The sequence below is a fragment of the Aulonocara stuartgranti genome (genome assembly GCF_965226115.1).
Source record: "Aulonocara stuartgranti genome assembly, chromosome: 3".
NCBI lineage: Eukaryota > Metazoa > Chordata > Actinopteri > Cichliformes > Cichlidae > Aulonocara > Aulonocara stuartgranti.
The window spans coordinates 28,792,126-28,809,858 of record NC_138941.1 but is presented as its reverse complement, the minus strand read 5'-3'; the positions used below and the strand labels follow the sequence as shown (position 1 = coordinate 28,809,858).

Here is a 17,733-nt window from a genome sequence, read left to right as displayed (position 1 = left end):
AAGTCCACTATCAGCTCCTTTGTCTTACTGACGTTTAGAAGGAGGTTGTTCCTCTGGCACCAGTTCTCCAGATTCCTAATCTCCTTCAGGTAGGCCGTCTCGTTGTTATCAGAGATCAGGCCCACCACGACGGTGTCGTCAGCAAACTTGATGATGGTGGTGGAGCTGGTAGTGGCCACACAGTCATATGTGTACAAAGAGTACAGCAGGGGGCTCAGAACACACCCCTGGGGGGCTCCAGTGCTGAGAGTGGTGGAGGCTGAGACATGTCCGCCCATCCTTACTGCCTGTGGTCTGCCAGTTAGGAAGTTGGAGATCCACTGACACATAGATGAGCTGAGTCCCAGATGCTCCAGCTTGGTGGTGAGTGTGGAGGGAATTATGGTGTTAAATGCAGAGCTGTAGTCTATGAAGAGCATTTTAACATAATTCCCCCTTCTAGTGTCCAAGTGAGTGAGTGATGTGTGGAGGAGATGAGAGATGGCATCGTCTGTGGAACGATTTGGACGGTAAGCGAACTGTAGTGGGTCCAGTGTGTCTGGTAGTGAAGAAATGATGAAGTCTCTGACCAGGCGTTCAAAGCACTTCATCACTACTGAGGTGAGGGCTACAGGGCGATAGTCATTGAGAGAAGCAGGGTGGGGTTTCTTCGGGACAGGAACAATGATGGAGTCTTTGAAGCATGTGGGGATCACCGACTGAGATAAAGAGATGTTGAATATCTCAGTGAACACAGGAGCTAGCTGGTATGCGCAGTCTCTTAGGATACGACCTGGGATGCCGTCTGGTCCTGCTGCTTTCCTGGTGTTCACTCTCTTGAAGGCTCTCCTTACTTCATGCTCGGAGATGACGAGCACGTTTCCGGTGCTGGCAGTATCTTCCTGTCTGCAGCCGTTAGCGCCGCTAACACTAGCATTGTTGGAGACCTTAGCTGCAGCCTCGAAGCGAGCATAGAAAGTGTTCAGCTCGTCTGCCAGAGTCACGGCCGCGTTCGTCATACCGGTTGTTGGTGCTTTATAGTCCGTTATTGTCCTTAGTCCCCGCCACAGGCTCCTAGAGTCACTCTGTTGGAGTTGTGACTCTAGTTTCCTACCGTAGCGCTGCTTCGCCTCTTTCACCGCCCTCCGCACGTTATATGACGCGGCTTTGTACGGGTCCATGTCCCCCGTCATGAGTCCCGTGTTGTAGGCAGTGGTGCGGGATCTCAGAGCGTCGCGGATGGTTTTATCCACCCACGGCTTCTGGTTGGGAAACGTTGTGATAGTCTTTGTCTCCACGGTATCATCCGCTAGTTTCCCAATGAATCCCACAACCGCTTCCGTAAACACGTTGACGTCATCGTCGGAGCTGTTTCTGAACATGCCCCAGTCTGCGTCATCGAGTGCGTCCTGTAACGCGGCCACCGATTGATCCGTCCAGCGCGCGACCTTCCTCTGAACCGGAACTTCCTGTTTCAGCCTTTGTTTGTATTTTGGCATGAGGAAGATGGCGGCGTGATCAGATTTGCCAAACGGGGGGCGGGATTGTGCCTTGTAGCCGTCCTTGACCGTAGTGTAGCAGTGGTCCAGTGTCCTTTCACCTCTGGTGGGGCAGGTGATGTGTTGATAAAAGTTCGGCGCTGCGCGTTTGAGGTTGGCGCTATTAAAGTCCCCCGTCACAATAAGCGCAGCGTCCCGGTGTTGTGTCTGGTGCTGTGTGAGTGCCTCATGCAGCTCGCATAAGGCGGTGACCGTGTCCGCTTGTGGTGGAATATAAACGGCACTTACAATGACCGATGTAAATTCCCGAGGTAGATAAAAAGGACGACACATGATGGACAGTAGTTCCAGATTTGGTGTGCAGGAGCGTGTGAGAGGAACAACGTTCGCACTGTTGCACCAGTTGTTGTTCACCATTAAACACACGCCGCCTCCCCTTGACTTCCCCGAGTCCCGTGTCCTGTCCATGCGGTGAACCGAGAAGAACTCGGCCGGCTGGATGGCGTGGTCCGGCACCGCTGGGTTCAGCCATGTCTCGGTGAAGCAGAGGAGATTGCAGTCCCGAATGTCTCTCTGGAACTTTACCCTGGCCCTGAGGTCGTCAAGCTTGTTCTCCAGTGACTGGACGTTGGCGAGCAGGATGCTAGGCAGAGGTGTGCGGTGTGCACGAGCTCTCAGCCTGTTCCTGACGCCGGCTCGCTTCCCTCTAGGCCGCCGCCGCTTCCCTTTGTTCTCCCTCGAGATCTCACTCGGCCAGCTCGGATCCGGAGTTAAAAACTTCGAATTGTGAGTACATTGTATACCAATAGAAACAAGAGTGTCACTGTCATACCTAATGTACCCAATGGTGATGATTTTGCCGATTTAGAAACGCTGAAAACTAACTTAAAAAACAAAGACAAAGAAAAAGTGGTCGGAGCAGTCGTGACGGCAGCCGACCTCACCGGCGCCATCTTATATCATGCACTCATTCTGCTCCATTAACTGAATGTCCTGATGAAAACGCTCTCCCTCTTCATGACTCACCATGCCAAGATTTCTGGAAAGAACTTGAGGTGAGTGTTGGAAGTGTATGTTCAATTACATGCAACAGCCCAGTTTCTGGTAGGACTCAAGCAGATGCTGAACTCCTTTATTGTATGCAGGAGACTTGTGGATGCCCAGAAAGTTTTCACAGAGCCACTACAAATTTGGCTGTTGGGAGAGTTTGTTTGAAGCCTTCATCCTGCAAAACAGACTTGTGGACCTATAAATATCCCTTCCTACATTTTTGCAGTGCTTATGTCTGACCAAGAAGCAGAAACTTGACACTGGTTTTTCATGGCTCATAGGCATCTTGTGGCTGTCAGTTAGGCTTGACATAATGTTCTGCAGTAGATCAGCTGTCCCACAGCCAAAGGAATCTGCAGAATTTGGTAAATCCTCCTTCCATTCCCACCAATATACCAATCACCTTCAGATAACAACAGATGTTCCACTGATGAGTTTTATACGCAACTGACTCAAGCAGTGTCTTCATGTAGTCATAGGACTTCTTTAGATGAACAGAATGGCATTTGGGACACTTGGTTTGGCTTTTCCACAAGCTTCTTTGTGAAGAATCAATAAAGAGATGACATTGAGCTAGAAAACGCTCTTGTGACAAACTGCTGGAGAGTCCGTCGATGTCATGACAATAGCACAGTGAGCCGTGAGCAGTGAAGAACGCTGTCAAGTTATCACTTTGACTTCTGTAGTGAGTTACAGCAACACCCTTGGCCAGCAAATGCTTCTGCTTAAGCCTCAAAGCAGGAAGTTCGGCTTTGTCTTTCATCAGATTTTGATCACAAACAACTATCAGCTCTGCTTGTGTCAAAGTCTCTTGTTTGTAAATCTTGGTTGTAAATCTACATCGGGGACCTAATCAGGATCTGATGACCCTGGACTTTAACCAGATGCACCTTGTTCCTCTTCACCTTCTACAGAAGCTACTCCATCATGTGGTGGTACAGGAACAAGCAATGAGTCATTATGAAGAACAGGCCTTATTGCAGAATCCAGGCTGCAATATACAATTTTGTTCTTATTTTTGGCTGAGAATCCTGTTGTATTCACACGGCAAAAATGGCAATCAATGAGATGATTCCTGCCACACCACCAGGATTGCAGATGGCATTGCTGCCATTCAGTGATTTAGCCAATCACGCAATCCATTGGAACAACTGTTGCAGATGACATGTGGAGCCCAAGATTTATCCTGGTCCCCCAGCGGACAGCCAAAGTACAATTTGTGTATCTTCTTGTATGTCTGTGATAATTGGGCAATGTTGTGCTGTCATTGTGAATCAATCACACACATAACAGAATCTGTCTGGATGATTAATTTTTAGGCATGTTAACAACTGAAATCAATCACAATTAATGCCGTCTGTAAAATAAAAGACAGGGAGCTGTTGGTAAATCTGGTAATACGCTTAGGCTAATTATACCAACTATCATGCAATATATAACTAGCTTCATCACTAACCTGCACATGCCAGGGAAAACTAAACACAGATGTAAAATCAGCATGAAAAACACCACAAACCGACACAAATTTATCTGTGATGATTTTGAACTGTTGACCTGTGTTATCAGCTTGGTTGGGTGCTGGTCAAACCCAAACACAAGGAGGTGCACATGTTCAGTGATATTATTTGTGAATAGCCTGTTGACCTTTCATACACTGCACAACATGTGTTTACATGCAAAATCACCATCAGATATTTATGATGTATTTTTGATGTATTGGCCAATTTTCACCATGCACATGTTGATCACTCATATTCTAAATCAACAGGTTTGTGCTAATATACAGCCTGAATACAGCCACACCTCCATTTCTCTGTACAGGGAAATACATTTACCTCGAGGTGAAGTTAAAAGATTGGTTACTGAGCTATAAGCAAGACGCCTGTACTTTAAGGCTGTCAGGGTTCCTGGGTCGGTGACCCAGTGTTTTCAGTTTTGTTCATGTTCAGTAGGGCTGCCACGATTAGTCGACTAGTCACGATTACGTTGACTATCAAAATCGTCGACGACTGATTTAATAGTCGACGCGTCGTTTGAAGCTTTGTAAGATCCCAAAAGACGCAGGAATAAGTAGTAGGATTTAAGAGTGTAATAACGGACTGAAACAGATGATGGCAGCACTGCATGTACAAGGATGTCAGCTGCCGTTAAACCCCGAAGAAGAAGAAGTAGCTCTGTCCCAGAATTCATAGCGCAGCCCAGCTTAGTTTCCAACAATGGCGGCAGCTACTTAGTTTTAATATTACTCTTATTATTCTTTCTGGGTCACAAAATAAACGTTTAACATATTTTCAGGCGAGAATGTAGCTGTGTAAACCTCAAATATCTGCTCAGTTTATCAAGACACCACATATTTTCAAAAGCGCTCCGACGTTTTCGGAGACGTCTGTTACCCACTAGCTCGATAGCTAGCCACTAGACTCCCGGCAAATCGTTTTCAAACCCACCGCTGTCTTTCGCTACTCAGGTTAAACATATATAAGTCACTTAGATAACTTAAAACTGTTATTGTTTGGCTTTTTTTGTATTTTATTTGTTCCTGAGTAAATCGGTTTGGCTGAGATTAAATTTATAGTTTTTACACAGCTGAATAAACGTCAAGCAGACAGCTGATTATCAGAAGTGTGAGATGCTGGAGAATATACTCCGGTGTCCTGTTATATTTTAGATAGCAAGGAGTTTATTAAACTTCACCGAAACAATCTGCAAATTTCATTCAAATTTAATAAACTATCATCTTGTCTTTCTTTATTTTTAGTTAGCACATACCTTAAACACTTAAAGCTGTAAGCTAATGATAGTTATATAAGAGCAGATGCTGCTGGTGCAATAAGCTGTACGTTTTATGTCCAATGGATGATGATCTGATTAGTCGACTAATCGCAAAAATAATCGGTGACTAGTCGACTATCAAAATAATCGTTTGTGGCAGCCCTAATGTTCAGTTTATTTTACCACTTCCATGTGCTCACTTCCTGCTTTTCCTGTGTCAGCTCGTCTTGTGTCATTAGCCAGATTATGTTCAGCTGTGTACTCACCTGTCTCTCATTATCATCCTCATCAGTCTGTGTATTTAAGCCCTCTGTTTCTACTCGTTAACTGTCGTGTCATTGATGTTATGTTGTCCTTCCCGTGTGTTCCCTCAGTTCAATCAGCCGTTCGGTTGTCCAGCCAGTCAGTGTCCATTCACCCTCTGTTCACCCACTCCCTATAATAAACCTTCACCTACCTGCCAGTCCTGCGTTTGGGTTCCTTCTTCCTCGCCTCCACACAACGCCTGACAGAATGACACGACCCGTGCCACGAAGACACGATTGGAACCCAGCGGACTCGGACCTCTACGAGCGGCAGGAGGTAGCGCTCTCCTTGTGGGCGGAAAAGCTCAAGGAGAGACAGCGGCTCTTCGCGGAGCAAGAGCACATCTTCGAGGGCACTCGCTTGGCTCTGGGCGGGCCTCGGAGACGCCGTGTTCCCCCACCTGCTGCCTCACCTGTACCGGAGCATTTGCCGCAGAGAGTGGACGTTTCACGCTGCGCTTCGGCCACTCCCTCTCTCGCCACTCCGCTCCTCGCTCACACACCAGCCTCCTCATTCGCCGGACCTCCACCATCACCACGGCACAACGGCTACGCCTCCCACCTCGGCTCAACGGAGGCTACCGCGCCAGAGGCTCTGCTGTTTACCCTGGCCGCTTCCTCTTCCCGGAGAAAGCGGCGCACACGCCGCCATAAAACGGACTACTTTCAGCCACTCCCGATGGTGAGCTCCAGTGACTGTTTTTCGCACTCACCATCTGATTATTCACTTAAAACGCACAATAGACTCACTTCTGATTCATGGGGAGTCTCCCTCCTAGACGAGGACGTGGACTGGGAAGAGTTTTTCTGCTCTGCTCCAAAGACTGTAAATAGTGGTGGCAGAAAAACCAGAACAATCCCCAATAAACCTGCCAGTAACACACACACCGTCACTATTTCCACACCCGTTACTCAGCCATTTCCCACCAGCACGACGGCCCAGATTCGGCCTTCCCCTTCAGCCGTTTCACCTCCTCTGATGGCTAGGGCCCAGTCTACACCCACACCAGTGCCAGCTCCCAGGAGGAGGGCAGCTGCGACCCAGTCTACCTCCACACCCGCTTCTGTTTCTCAGGTGGGGGTGACTGGTGTCCAGCCACCTCCCGTGCCTGTCCCAGCACCCAGGCTGAGGGCAGCCCGAATCCAATCTGACCATCCCAGAGGCCCAGCCGAGGCTCTCCAGCCAGTGCCCTCATGCTCCGGAGGCTCGGAAGAGCTAGCCCGCTTACTCACCAGCCCACCACTTCATCCACCACCTGATCCAGCCTTTCACGCACTAGCTTTATCCCTGGTTAGGCTGGCTGAAGTGTCCCCTGCTCAGGCACCAGCCTTACTAGCCCAGGCTGTAGCATTATCTCCCTCATTAGCTCAGTCTATAAGCTCAGCCATCAAAACATTTATAGCATTCAGGTCTCTTGTATTGAATACTTTTTTTTTTTTTATAATATTGTTGTTATTATTTTATGACAGGATTATGATAAAGAGCTAGTGATGGGATTTCCGGCTCTTTTTAGAGAACCGGCTCTTTCGGTTCGGCTCACTAAAAAGAGCCGGCTCTTTCGGCTCCGAACCGGCTCTTTAGGTTGTTTTGTTGCTTTAATTAATTTATTATTAACAATAATATAAAATTATGCACAAAAGGAATTACTAATGTAAAAAAAAAGTGGTTTTATTTGTATATGTTTATATATAAATATATGCGTTGGCCCCTAGAGACAAAACACGTACAAACTCCAAAACACATTTCTAGCATGAACTGAACTTCCAAAACAGAGCTACCTAGATTACCTAAATTACACAATTGAAAGCATGAAAGCATATGTGTATTGTTTGTGTATTTATACACAAGCATTCATATATAGTCAAATAATTAAAAAAAAAAAAAAAGTTAATTTACCTGTTATTACCACACACCAAATCTGGTCGTTGGTACTTGCTGGCTTGTGTAGCCACTAGGTAACAAAAGCTCAACACTGCCCCTAGCATCCTGGAGCACTCCTGTTGTCTTTTGTATGTGTTTTGAGTTTTTACGTGCTTCAGAGTTTTTATGTGTTGTTACGTGTTTTGGAGTTTGTACGTGATTTGAAGTTTGTACGTGATTTGAAGTTTGTACGTGATTTGAAGTTTGTACGTGATTTGTCTGTAGGGGCCACCGTAAATATACTTTTATTTACTCCACATAAAATGTTATAAATAAATCATATAATACAAAAATCAACTATTCACATTTCAACTTTTAACTATTTAAATTTTCAGCTTTTTCCTTTTACAAATTTAAAGTGACACAACACAAAACACTGCAAACTACAACACAATTAAATATAAATTAAAATATGAAAACAAAAAGAACATGCATATTCTCTGTCATATGGACCTGCATGAATAAACTTTCTGAATCCTTTATCATCCGCAATTGAAAATAGTGATTACTATACCTTTCTAATGTGGTGTTGTTGTTCCTGGCTCTTTCTCTCTCTCTCCCTCCTGCTCTGTTCCTGTGTTACTGAGTGTAACTACCGCCCCTCCCCCCTCTGCCCAGCGTAAAGCACAAGGCTCGCATGCGGAGTGAAGCGTAAAAAAAGTGCCAGAGAGAGGGTGAGAAAAAAAAACAAAAAAATAAGGCTCGCGATAAGGAGCCGGCTCGCGTCGTTCACGTCAAAGACCGGGCTCTAAGAGCCATTTCGTTCACGACCGACCCATCACTATAAAGAGCAGCTCCACATTGAATTTTATTCAAGATGACCTGCTGATGGGGAAGAAAAGTAATTAAAGTGATTTTGGTTTTTGGTGCCAGACAGGCTGGTCTGAATATTTCATAAACTGCTGATCGGTCTTGATTTCTGCTGTGACATTTAGATGTTAGGGTCAGAACTTAGCACAAAATGACATGGAAGCCTGGATCCATCCTGCCTTGTATCAACAGTTCATGCTGCTGTTGCTGATGTACTTTATATCACTGAGGACCATCTGAGCAGTTATTTAAATGCCGTTGCCTGTCTGAGTGTTGCTGCTGACCATCTCCACCCCTTTATGAACACAGTGCACCCACCTTCAGACAGATGTTTCTAGCAGGATAAAGTTCCATGTCCCAAAGTTTAAATCATCTCAAACTGGTATAATGAACATTAAAAGGAGTTCACTGAACTTAAATGGCCTCCACAGCCACCAGATCTCAAAAGAAGAGTGTCTGTAAAAGTCTGCAGCAACTGTGTGATGCTTTGCTATTTTACTCATTACCCATCATGACTCATTAGACTGCTGGGGTAATGTTACTAATTATTTTATGTTTAAGATTTAGTAATTTGCAGCTGTGGGTGGACAGTGTCTGCAGACTCACATGAAAAGTTCTTAAAAACTTAGAGACTGGAAACAAAAAGATCAAAAGAGGAAAAGGTTCTTTACGTCTTCACTGACGAGAGACGTCTGAGAGACTCTTACAGTTATTATTATTACTTGATTTGATTCCTAAAAATATGAATTGTTAGGTACCTTCTGCCCTACCTGAATGTAGCTTATAATAAAAAGCACTTAGATTGCTCAGTGTCATGGATCGCTGCGTGGCAGGCGGGAGGAGGACCCAATCGCAAGATTCACAAACATGGGGATGAACTCAAAAGCAGCTTTATTGCTGACAGGCAGAACATAGGAAATACAGAACTCAACTAAACTGGGAATCAATAAACTAACACTCTTAGGGAGACACAGGGAAATCCACACAGCAATGAGGGAGAACGCGACGCCGAACAGAGGGAGACGCAGACAGAAATACACAGGGTTAACGAGGAAAGTGGGAACACACGGGGAACACAGCTGACACAGATAACCATAACGAGACAGGGCGGGGTGAACATAACACTGACGGGAGACGGGCAGAGTCAAACAGGAAGTACAGAGGTTCAGACAGGAGGAGAGAGAGCACGGGGAAAACACAGACATAACGGGCTGGGGAAACATGGAACAACCACAAAGGGAGACGAGGGCTCATAAATACACAGAGGGCACACAGGGGGGAGAGAGAGCACGGGGAGAACTTAGACATAACGGGCAGGGGAAACATGGAATAAAACATAAGGAGAGACGGGGGCTCACAGATACACAGACAACAGGGCAACTCAGGAAACATGGCCTAAATAGGGAACAAAATACAAACATACAAGAAAACTAAGAATACTGGGCCAACATGGCCCAGGACCATGACAGTACCCGCCCCACAAGGGCTGGCTCCCGACAGCCAAAACCCGAGAACCAAGACAAAAACAGAAAACAACCCACCCAGGGCGGGAGGCGGGGGACCAGGACGGAGGGACCAGAACAGGAAACAAAAACGAACAACAGAAAACACAGGAGCACAAGACCATAGTTCAAATAAAGTTCAGGGGGCCGACCCAGAGCCCACCGGCACAAAAGTCCACGGGTCACACGGTCGGGGGGCCGACCAGGTGGGTGGCACAGGTGACAGAGCTGGTCCGGAGGCCGGCCGCGCGGAAGGCAGCGACGAAGGAGACGACGGAGCAGTTCAGGGGGCCGACCGCGCGGAAGGCAGCGGCGGCTCTCCAGTGTCAGGTGTACCGGCCGAGGCCCGGTGGGCACAGGACCAGTCGAGGCTGGACCAGACGAGGCAGGAGCAGATGGTGGCGTGGCAGCCACAGGCGACGGAGCCGGACCAGGCAAAGGCGAAGCGGGGGCCGGACCAGGCGTCGCTGAAGCAGATGCAGATGCGGGGGCCGGACCAGGCGTCGCTGAAGCAGATGCGGGGGCCGGACCAGGCGTCGCTGCTGAGGCTGATGCAGAGGCCGAAGCTGGACCAGGCGTGGCGGAGGCTGGACCAGACGAGGACGAAGTCTCGGATGAGGCTTGCCCAGACGAGGACGAAGACTCGGACGCTGCTGGTAGAGCGGGTGGCTGAACGGGCCCCTCGGACCCTCCAGCGGAGACGGGTGGCTGAACGGGCCCCTCGGACCCTTTAGCGGAGACAGGGAGGTGCTGGCAGGGCTCACTGGAACCCCCAGCGGACGAGGTAGATGGCGGCGCAGGAGCCGCGGAGTGCTGGATGAGCTCATCCGAGCTTCCAGCAGGAGCTGATGCAGAGCCAGAGAGAATTGGGACCCCTGGCTCAACGTTAAGCTGGCTAGAAAACTGCACTGCTACGGGGAGCTGGGCCAAAGGTTCAGGTGCTACCTGAGCTGCTGGACACACGGGGACCTGAGCTGCTGGACACACGGGGACCTGAGCTGCTGGACACACGGGGACCTGAGCTGCTAATGGTGCTGAAGTAGATGGCTGCATGGGAGACTGAACTGATGGGGAAGCTGATGCCTGAGCTAAGAACTGGGCTAATGACTGAACAAAAGACTGCAATACGTGTTGAAGTGGCTGTTGTGGTGATGGCAGTTGTGACAGTGGCTGAACTAAGTCTTCTGAGCATTCTGAACACGAAGAATATGGCTGGACGGACACCCTTGAGCTTGCAGTGGACACAGAAACTGGTGCAGGCATCTGCGAGACACGAGCCGCTCCCACCCGAGGAGTAGGTATGGGTGCTAGAATGAACGGCGCCTCTGCCAGGCTGGGGACAGAAGCAGGGACCAGCTGGACCTCAGCCACCCTCACCCGAGGAGCTGATACGGGTGCAAGGGAAAGCTGGGCCCGCGCTGCTGGTAGAGGAAGGTGGGCTGGTTCTAGTAACTCTGCTGTACACAAGTTGTCCATGTCATAATTAGCAGCCTTTAAAACAGTCACTATAGGGAGGGATTCAGACTTGGCAAACTCTGGGTCAGTAACCCTCAGCTCAGAATGGGAGATTACAAAAGCAGGTGTATTTTCACTGACCAACTCAGAATGAACTGGCTGGTGGGCTGCACAGTCCAGAGGCGTAAACTCAGTGTTAACAGGGACTGGCACACAGGCATGGTGAGCTGGTTTACATATGAACGACTGCGGAACACAAACTTCGACCTGAGTCAGAAGTTCTGAAGCACTCAGTCCAAACTTTTTAGCTGGTTTAACTATGTTGCCATTTACCAGCTGAGGTGCAGCACCGTCCCGGGTTTGAGTGGCAGTCCCATAGGAAACAACACAAAAAGTTGTTTCGTGAGGCGCTTTCTGAACATTCTTTGCTGAGACTGAGCTAGATGCCTGGTGCACAGAGTTCAAATGGTCAGACCGTGGAACACAACACTTAACCGAGCCCATTTGGTTACTGTCATGGATGTCTGGTGACAGAGCAGGTGAGCAGGTAAGACAGTCACTTTGAATAGCTACATGGCTAATTGTCTCCATATTACCAGGTTTAGGCAGAACAGAAGAGTCACTGGCTGGCTCATAAACACTGGGTTTACTCAGAGGACCAACAGGCACAGAAATAGAAGCTACTGAGTTAACTGCCTCGAAATCCTGAAACTCTAAATCTGCTGAGTCACAATCTACGGATTCAGGCTCAACAAAATCCACGGAGGGAAGCACAGTCTTACTCACAGAGGATGCAACGTCAGGGAGCCTGGGACCTGAACGCTTGAGCGGAATGTGAGAAACACGATCACTCTCACTAAAGGATGAAAGCTGCTCCGCTGCTCGGGAACGCCGGCGAAGTGAACGCCGTTTTCTTCGGGAAGAGGGAGGAGACGAGCCGGGCCGCGAATCCTCCAGCGGACCGGGCTGAACATCCTCCGGCTCTTCATACTGGAGCAGCTGCTCCAGGAGGACGCCTACAGTGGAGACGAGGAAGTCCTGGATGTGGGGGCGGAGCACGCCGAATAGCCACGGGAGTCCGGACACCATCCGCTGTAGACGGACGGCTACGGTCTCCCGGTACTCACCCTCAGGCAGCGCCACCCACTCCTGACAGTGATACTCCACTGTATAAATCAGATCCTCCCGGAGGTCAGCGGAGGGGTTGTGAATCGCTGGGTCCATGTCGTGGTCGCGTTCTTCTGTCATGGATCGCTGCGTGGCAGGCGGGAGGAGGACCCAATCGCAAGATTCACAAACATGGGGATGAACTCAAAAGCAGCTTTATTGCTGACAGGCAGAACATAGGAAATACAGAACTCAACTAAACTGGGAATCAATAAACTAACACTCTTAGGGAGACACAGGGAAATCCACACAGCAATGAGGGAGAACGCGACGCCGAACAGAGGGAGACGCAGACAGAAATACACAGGGTTAACGAGGAAAGTGGGAACACACGGGGAACACAGCTGACACAGATAACCATAACGAGACAGGGCGGGGTGAACATAACACTGACGGGAGACGGGCAGAGTCAAACAGGAAGTACAGAGGTTCAGACAGGAGGAGAGAGAGCACGGGGAAAACACAGACATAACGGGCTGGGGAAACATGGAACAACCACAAAGGGAGACGAGGGCTCATAAATACACAGAGGGCACACAGGGGGGAGAGAGAGCACGGGGAGAACTTAGACATAACGGGCAGGGGAAACATGGAATAAAACATAAGGAGAGACGGGGGCTCACAGATACACAGACAACAGGGCAACTCAGGAAACATGGCCTAAATAGGGAACAAAATACAAACATACAAGAAAACTAAGAATACTGGGCCAACATGGCCCAGGACCATGACACTCAGTTATAGTAGAAAAGTGTAACATAAATAAGAAACAGTCCATTTACCAGTTCGGCATCCCAGGTGTTGGTGAGTGAGCTAGTAGCTAAGAGTGCAATGCACACAAGTGTGCGTTCACTTACACAATGGCTACAAGTAGAGGAAAGTCATAACTTAAATCTGCTGATAACATTGATTGAAGTCATCATCCCTCCCTGATTCTTTAAGGTCTTTATGCGTGTGCTTTCAGTCTTCACGTGTCAAGTAGTTGACACAGATTAACTCTGACATCCAGGAAATGCCAACAGCGAGGAAACAGCCGAGCCAACAAATGAACAAATTCTTCCTTCTCTTATTTTTCAGTTCATGCATCCTTGATTTCTTTGCTCTCATTTCCTTGAACCTATCAGTGTATCTTAGCTCCTCCCACCAGAGAAGTGAGCAAGTGAAGCGAGAAAAACATGTAGAGCGGAGCTAAGAGGCTTTAACAATATCAGACATCCTTGCTTTAGTCGTTTTAAAGCAATGCCAGTTAAATATAGCACATCCATTGTTTCGTTACAGCAGACTACTACTAAAGTATTTGGCTGGGTCCGTGTGATGAGTGAGACTTTTAAGTCTGTGCCAGAGACAGAATAATTTTCTTACCCAGGAAATACTGAATGCAATTTAACAGTTAAGTTAACACATAAACAAATTCTTCCCCCTCTCTTTCATTTTTTTTTTGGTTTCTACATCCTTGATTCCTTTGCTCTTATTTCCCCAATCATCAAATTGCAGCTCAGTCCCTCACACATGACAGGTGAGCAGACAAGGTGAAGAAGACATGAAGAGAAAGGAGCTAAGACAACATATATTCATGCCTCTGAGCCATTGAAGCAAAGTCAGTTAAAAATTATGTTTGGCACAGATGCTGCTGTCCATTGTTTTGTTGCAGCACACTCCTACATATTTACAGAGTCCTGTTTCCACTCCCTGTTTGTTATGTCTCTTTTATACATCATTGGTAAAAACACTTTGCTCAGGATATAGTAGATCCTCCACATCTCCCCTTTCCTGGTGCATTTTAGAAACTCAAACATGCTTCAAGATGGCACATTAAGACTGAATCCTGGGTCACAGCCTGCAGCACAGAAAAGAAGGGCAATGAACAGATAAATGAGGAAAAACCTAAGCTGTTGCAGTCCTGTTGTTCATACCTGTTTTAGACAGTAGGGTGAGCAGTTTAATCCTTCATCTGTATTTAGGTATAAGAGAGCCATGTATGCTTTGAGAGATCAGTTATTGTGATGGATTGTAGTTGTTGAACTTGGATGATGAAATCATCTACTTCCTGCAGGGTTAATGATCACCTTCTTTGATTTCTCAAGTGCATTGAAAAATGATTCAGCTGCTGCTAGTGAGAAAAAACTACAGTAATATCAGTAAACACCACCTCATGGATCACTGACTGCCTGACAGACTGACCACAGTATGTGAGACTGGGCCGAGCTCTCTTTCTGATTTAGTGATGTGCAGCAGGAGCTCCACAGGTGGACAGTTCTGTCCTGGACTTCATACACTCAGACATTCAGTACAAGTCTGAGTCAAGACACCTGGATGTATTAGTGATGGCAGGAGGAGGAGTGTAAAGCGCTGGTGGATGATTTTGTGATGTGATCTGGAAACAATCATCAGCTGGGGAGATGTACAAGTACCTGGTACTTGTAGTACATGGAAAACAGGCTGAACTGGAAGATCAAAACAGAGGCTGGATACAAAGGAAATGAACAGACTTTTATCAAGTAGTGAGAGCCTTCAGTATGTGCAATGCTGTTTCTGTAAGGCAGAATAAATATGTTGATCATTATTAAATCATTTAGAAGAGAGAGACTTAATGTTTAATGCTTGGTAAAAAGTAAATGGCCTGTATTTGTACCCAGAAAGGGTAATCTGGGGAAAAGGAAGATCGCATTTGTCGGCCGCAGTTGTCGGAGCCTGTGTGTACTTGTGTGTGCTTGTAAACGCGGAGAAGCGCGGCTAAAAAACTTTTAAATATTACTTTTTCTGGGTCACAAAATAAACTTTTAAGATATTTTCAGGCGAGGATGTAGCTGTGTAATGCTCAAATATGTACTTAATTTATCAAAACATCACATATTTGCAAAAATGCTCCGACGTTTTTGGAGACATTTATTTTTTTTAATGCTTTGAGGCAGCTTTTGAACATCTGTGGCATCTATTAATGTCAAATCTAGCCTTTCTTTAACAACATAAGCAAACTGCTTTTGTATTTAACCACTTTTCTGTTTAATTACATTTTAAATAATAATAATAACAATAGTATTTATTTTGTTTAAAAAAATGTGTTTAAAAACAGGTTTTGTTGTGAAAGCTATAATCCAGATTAGTGGCCTGTTAAATGGTTAAAGTCTAGGTTGGCTTTATACTTGAGAATAAAGTAACATAGCTTGTCCTTTATATATTGGAAGTTAACTTTTAACAAGCATGTAATGATTATATTTAAATTAGGTGGTCTTTTTTTAAAACACATATATCTTTAGGCCTAAACTGACAGTGCCAATACCACACATTCAGACACAGTAGTAGATGGTGTTTTTAATACTATAAGTGTTAGTCTAATTTGGTTGTATGGGGTCTACATTGACCTTCTGTCTTGTAAGTTATTATGACTGCACAGCCATTAAGGATCAAAGCAGGTTCTAAAAAATGTTCTGTTTTTTCTCCCTCTGCTTGCTTCTTACTGTCTTTGAGTTTCGGGACCAGCACTCCTGCTGTTGGACAGAAAGACATCAACTCAGTGGTAAGTGTTTTGGTTTTCCAATATATTAGCAATTGTCATTGACATTTATAGTAATCAGGCTGAACTTTAATCATACTTTAGATCAGCCTGTTTTACTTATTGTTTTATTTGTGCTTTGGTTTGAGGAAGTTGTTTCTTCACTAATCTTTTCCTGTCTTCTGTTATTAGACTTGAGATATGACTGCACTATGCTGTTGCTGTTGACTCCAGTTAATTCTACAAGACATGCTGTGTAAGTAAACAAACAACAACAGTTTGGTCTGCATTTCTTGAAAGATCACATTACGAACTTAGTTTAGAGGGTCTACACTGTATTTAGTGAAGTCTGCAGGTTTTCTAACAGCAAACTTTGTTTTGTGCCCAAATCATTTTGCACATCATTAGAATAAAAGTTATTAGCCATGTTTGCATAGCCCTTTTTAAAATGATGCTTTCATGACATTATTGTATGTTGGGTGGTGGTCACGGCTATCCAGACTGACAAGTGGGACATTGAATGTCACCTCCCCGGTGGGGAGGGAGCCTGAGATTGTCTAAATTTGAGTCTGTTCTATACCAAATGCAGGGGAAAAAATGTTTTAAGAAAGCAATTAAGTTCGTGTTCCAAAAAATATGATTGCTTGCTTGCAGGACACCAGGAGAGATGAGTCCTCCATCACAGATGGTGTGGTCAGTGAAGATGGTCGCCTGCAGGTTCAAGCTCATTGCATCTCCAACCCACATCCACTGCCACTGTACTTAAGGGAAGTTAAAGACTTTCTTCTGCACCTACATTTGGATCACCTCGATCCATGATAGTCATTCAGGCAGTAATGCCTGGACTGGAAACAAGCCATCCTTAAAATAATACAACATTCCAGCTCCTGTGTTGGAATGGAAAACAAATGTGTTGTTTAAATCAGAGACTGCACTTGTGACAGAAAAATAAATATTTTATTTTGATTATATAAGTAATGTATGTACAAAACAAACTTGTGGTAGGTCTAAACTTATTTTCTTAATAATTAAATCTGAGACTTTGTTTCATTGTAAGATTATAACAGTGATGGCAATATAATTGTTTGTTGTTCAAGAGAACAGTGTCCAGTATGTTGGCTGTTATACTTTTTTGCATTTGAAAATAAAAGTTGGGCTCATTTTAACATCACTACAAAAAGTGTTGTTAATTATTTTTAATCATATTCAGGTTACCACAAATTGTTTTTTCATTTGTTGAACTTGAAATGTTTGTCAGTAAGTAAACAATTAGTATTGTACAGTCAGAAATATCAAGTTATTCTTAATACTGCAGACTTGCAATGAACAAGTTGTCCTAAAAGTCAATTTAAGTAAGCTTTACTTAGTGTTTTTTTTGAGGCAACGAGTTTGCATAGTTTTTTTGAGTTCTGGGAACTAACAAGGTTGTACAGTGTACTCAAAATGAGTAAGTTGCCCTAACTTAATTATCGTAAGTAAAACTTTACTCAATTTTTTTGAGGCAATGAGTTTGCATTGTTTTTTTTGAGTTCTGTGTACTAATTCGATTTTATAGTGTGGGACGTCCCATTGCTGCTGTTACCTTTCTTCCACAGAAGGGCCGCGTTCCATTTCAATGTGACACCAGCCCCATTTTCTATGAACCGGAACCATTTAGGTTGAACCCTGGAGTTACTGAAATAATGTTTCTGATCATACCCCCAGTTGCACCTCAAGATTTTTTTCATAGAGGCTACCATATGGGGGCCACTAAAAATATTTGGGTGGCAAAACAGAATTT

The 17,733-nt window shown here is 45.7% G+C and overlaps 1 protein-coding gene and 2 long non-coding RNA genes across 4 annotated transcripts in view; 2 read left to right on the top strand and 1 right to left on the bottom strand.

The window, feature by feature from the left end:
• The window catches only part of LOC309702106, a 212,598-nt gene that overhangs the window by 5,866 nt on the left and 188,999 nt on the right, over positions 1 to 17,733 (top strand). The window lies entirely within an intron of this gene.
• The window catches only part of LOC309702113, a 226,520-nt gene that overhangs the window by 159,806 nt on the left and 48,981 nt on the right, over positions 1 to 17,733 (bottom strand). The window lies entirely within an intron of this gene.
• Positions 5,814 to 17,733, top strand: part of LOC309702094 (uncharacterized protein) — a gene marked incomplete at its 5' end in the record, with an annotated part of 43,032 nt that continues 31,112 nt past the window's right edge. Inside the window, one exon of the mRNA XM_082526515.1 lies at positions 5,814 to 6,649. Within this exon, the coding sequence (XP_082382641.1) occupies positions 5,814 to 6,649 (836 nt within the window). The remainder of the gene's footprint in view (positions 6,650 to 17,733) is intronic.